Source organism: Pygoscelis adeliae, unplaced genomic scaffold (genome assembly GCF_000699105.1).
Source record: "Pygoscelis adeliae isolate BGI_AS28 unplaced genomic scaffold, ASM69910v1 Scaffold650, whole genome shotgun sequence".
NCBI lineage: Eukaryota > Metazoa > Chordata > Aves > Sphenisciformes > Spheniscidae > Pygoscelis > Pygoscelis adeliae.
In genome coordinates, this window is record NW_008823878.1 from 1,490 (window position 1) to 4,527 (window position 3,038).

Genomic DNA, 3,038 nt, shown 5'->3' on the forward strand with positions numbered 1-3,038 from the left:
CCGTGCCTGGCCCTGGCCCTGGCCCTGGCCCACCCCATCCTGTCCCACAGGCTCCGATGACTGCACGGTGCGGTTCTGGGAGGTGTGCACAGCTCGCTGCATGAAGACCCTGCCTGTGGGCGGTGTGGTGAAAAGCGTTGCCTGGAACCCCAACCCCACCATCTGCCTGGTGGCCATCTGCGTGTGAGTGTCCCAGCGTGGCCTTCATCATCCTCCAGCCAGGAGCTCCCTGAGCTGGAGTGGTTGCTGGATTTCCTCTCCCAAAGCCTGTCCAGCCTCCAAGGAGCACCTGTAAACTCACGGCACCCCCAGCAGCGAGGATGGCCACACTGCGGTGTGCAAAGCCACCTCTGCTCGCTGTGACCCTGCCTCCCACTTCGTTTGGTGGCCCTCATTCTTCTGTGGAGGAACCACTCGGTCTCTGCCATCCTCCCTGGGGCATTCAGGCTATGACAGAGCTCCCCCGTATCCTCCCTCTTCTGTCCTTGCTGGCCTACGGAAGGGCCTGACTGCTCGCAGAGTCCCACACGTCCCTCCCTGTGGCCCTGGCCCTGTGCTGGGGCCATCCCGTGGCGGCACGGGGCTTGCAGAGGGGTTTCCTCTCCCTGGCGGTGCCCTGACCCATACACTCGCCCCACGCTGCAGGGAGCAGTCGGTGCTGCTGGTGAACCCCTGCCTCGGGGACAAGCTGCTCTATGGGGCCACCGACCAGCTGCTCGAGTCCTACGTGGCGCCGGAGGAGGAGCGGGTCCAGCCTGTGCAGTGGGTGATGGCCACCATGGAGGAGCACAGCAAAGGCGTCCGGCTGGTCATCCAGCACAGCAAGGTAGGGATGGGGAGGTCCCATGGGAGCCAGCCTGGTCAGGGGGCTGCTCCCTGGGGAGGCGTGGGGCAGTCCCGCCGGTGGGTCTGACCCGTGGCTGTCCCCCTCCCCGCTCTCCGCAGGCTGTGAAGCAGGTGACCTGGCACGGCAAAGGCGACTACTTCGCCAGCGTCGTCTCTGACAACAGCAACATGCAAGTGCTGATTCACCAGACCAGCAAACGCTGGAGTCAGAACCCCTTCCGCAAGAGCAAGGGGCTGGTGCAGTGCGTGCTCTTCCACCCCATCCGGCCCTACTTCTTCGTGGCCACCCAGCGCTACGTCCGCGTCTACAACCTCCTCAAGCAAGAGCTCACCAAGAAGCTGATGACGAACTGCAAGTGGGTGTCCAGCATGGCCATCCACCCTGGAGGTATGTGGCCTGCGTGCTTCCCGGGGAGCTGCCAGGTCTTGCAAGCCGGTACGAGTGTCCCACTCAGCCAGGCTGCCTGGGGTGCAAGCAGGGCTCTGGGTGCTGGCAGGACACCCTGGGGTTTGCTGGCAACCCCAGTAATACCCTGTTCCCTCTCACAGGTGACAACATCATCTGCGGCAGCTATGACAGCAAGCTGGCCTGGTTTGACCTGGACCTTTCCACCAGACCCTACCAGCTGCTACGGTGAGCCCTGGGGCCACAGCTAGCCTCTGCCTGCTCCCCATTAACCTGCCCGCAGCCCCCCCAAACCCCATGGGGCCCCTTCCCGGGGCTGTTCCCTCTCCTGGGACCTGGCAGCAGGATGGAGCCCATCGGGGCTGTGCCAGAAGCAGCCATCCCTGCCCAGCGTGTTGATGTCTCACGGCTCTCATGTGCCAGAGTGGGGAACGGGGACCACAGCTCTCCTGGGGCTCAGGATGGGGCAAAGCCTCTATGGCAGTAGGTGCTGGGCTGGGTTGAGCTGCCTGCAGCAGGTCCCAGTCTGTCCCAGTTGCCCTCTCCCCTCCCATACCTACAGTCATTCACAGCAGAGCTTGGGCTCTGTAAAGCCTGGCCGTGCGCAGACCCAGGCGCGCCGGGCAAGGGTCGGGACAGGGGCAGAGGGTCCACCCCTTTGGCTGACATCGCACCCCCTGTCTTTGCAGGCACCACAAGAAAGCGCTGCGGAGCGTGGCCTTCCACAAGCACTACCCGCTCTTCGCCTCGGGCTCGGACGACGGGACCGTCATCGTTTGCCACGGCATGGTCTACAAGTACGGGGGGGGGGGGAAGCCATGGGGGTTTGGTGTCGGCTCTCCTCTCCTCCGGCAAGCTGTGGCATGGCAGAGCCCTAGAGGAGCTGCCAGGCACGGAGGGAGCCGTGCTGCCTGCCCCTTGGAAAAAAAACGTGGGGGGGGGGGTGGCAGCAGTTGTGGGGTGACTCAGGGGGGTACCCCAGGGAGGTTGGAGGGAGGGAGCCAAAGCCCTGCATTGACCTGTCTCCTCCGCCACAGCGACCTGCTGCAGAACCCACTGCTGGTGCCCGTGAAGGTGCTGAAGGGCCATGTGCTGACATTGGACCTGGGCGTCCTCGATGTGCTCTTCCACCCCACCCAGCCCTGGGTCTTCTCTTCCGGCGCTGACGGCACCGTCCGGCTCTACACGTAGCTGCTGCCCAGGGCCAGCGCACCCCCAAGCCAATACCAGCCCCCTGTGGGCAAGGGGCAGCGCCAGGACCACCGCACTCTGCCAGAAACGTTGCTCCTGCTCCTGCACACAGACTCCTGGGGCCTTTCTCATTAAACTCTTTTGGCTACAATCCTGCCCCGCTTTGTCCTGCGTTGCTGGCTCAGCCCAGGCTGGACCGAGGCCATGGGGACTTAGGGATTCCCCCGCCAAAACCCGCTCGGTGCTGCTGCCTCCCCCAGCCCAGCACGGTGTCCTCTGGCCGGCACAGCTGCCCTTCCCTGGAGCTCTGGTGGTGTTCGCTGTCACGGCCCGGCCCTGGAGCTCACCGCGGCCCCGGCCAGGAGAGCTGCTCCCACACGGTGGTATTGAGCGGGCAGGACCTATCTTGTCCCAGCCCCGGCTGCCCCCCATCCCTGTGGGGAAGCCACCCCACCACGGTGGCTGCATGCTGGAGAGCTGGAGCTGGGCTGCACCTCGCCATCCCTCCCTCCCCAGAGTACCCCAGATGGAGGGAAGGATGGTGGGACAAAGGGAGGGAGGGGTGGAAGGGCGGGCAGAAGATGGGATGAAGTTG

The 3,038-nt window shown here is 64.8% G+C and overlaps 1 protein-coding gene across 1 annotated transcript in view; it reads left to right on the plus strand.

Moving 5' to 3' along the window:
* Window positions 1-2,584, plus strand: part of LOC103925797 (ribosome biogenesis protein bop1-like) — a gene marked incomplete at its 5' end in the record, with an annotated part of 3,758 nt that extends 1,174 nt beyond the window's left edge. Inside the window, 6 exons of the mRNA XM_009334572.1 lie at window positions 51-183; window positions 646-826; window positions 946-1,234; window positions 1,396-1,480; window positions 1,942-2,049; window positions 2,290-2,584. Coding sequence (XP_009332847.1) covers window positions 51-183; window positions 646-826; window positions 946-1,234; window positions 1,396-1,480; window positions 1,942-2,049; window positions 2,290-2,443 — 950 coding nt within the window. The remainder of the gene's footprint in view (window positions 1-50; window positions 184-645; window positions 827-945; window positions 1,235-1,395; window positions 1,481-1,941; window positions 2,050-2,289) is intronic.
* Window positions 2,585-3,038: the final 454 nt, after the last annotated feature.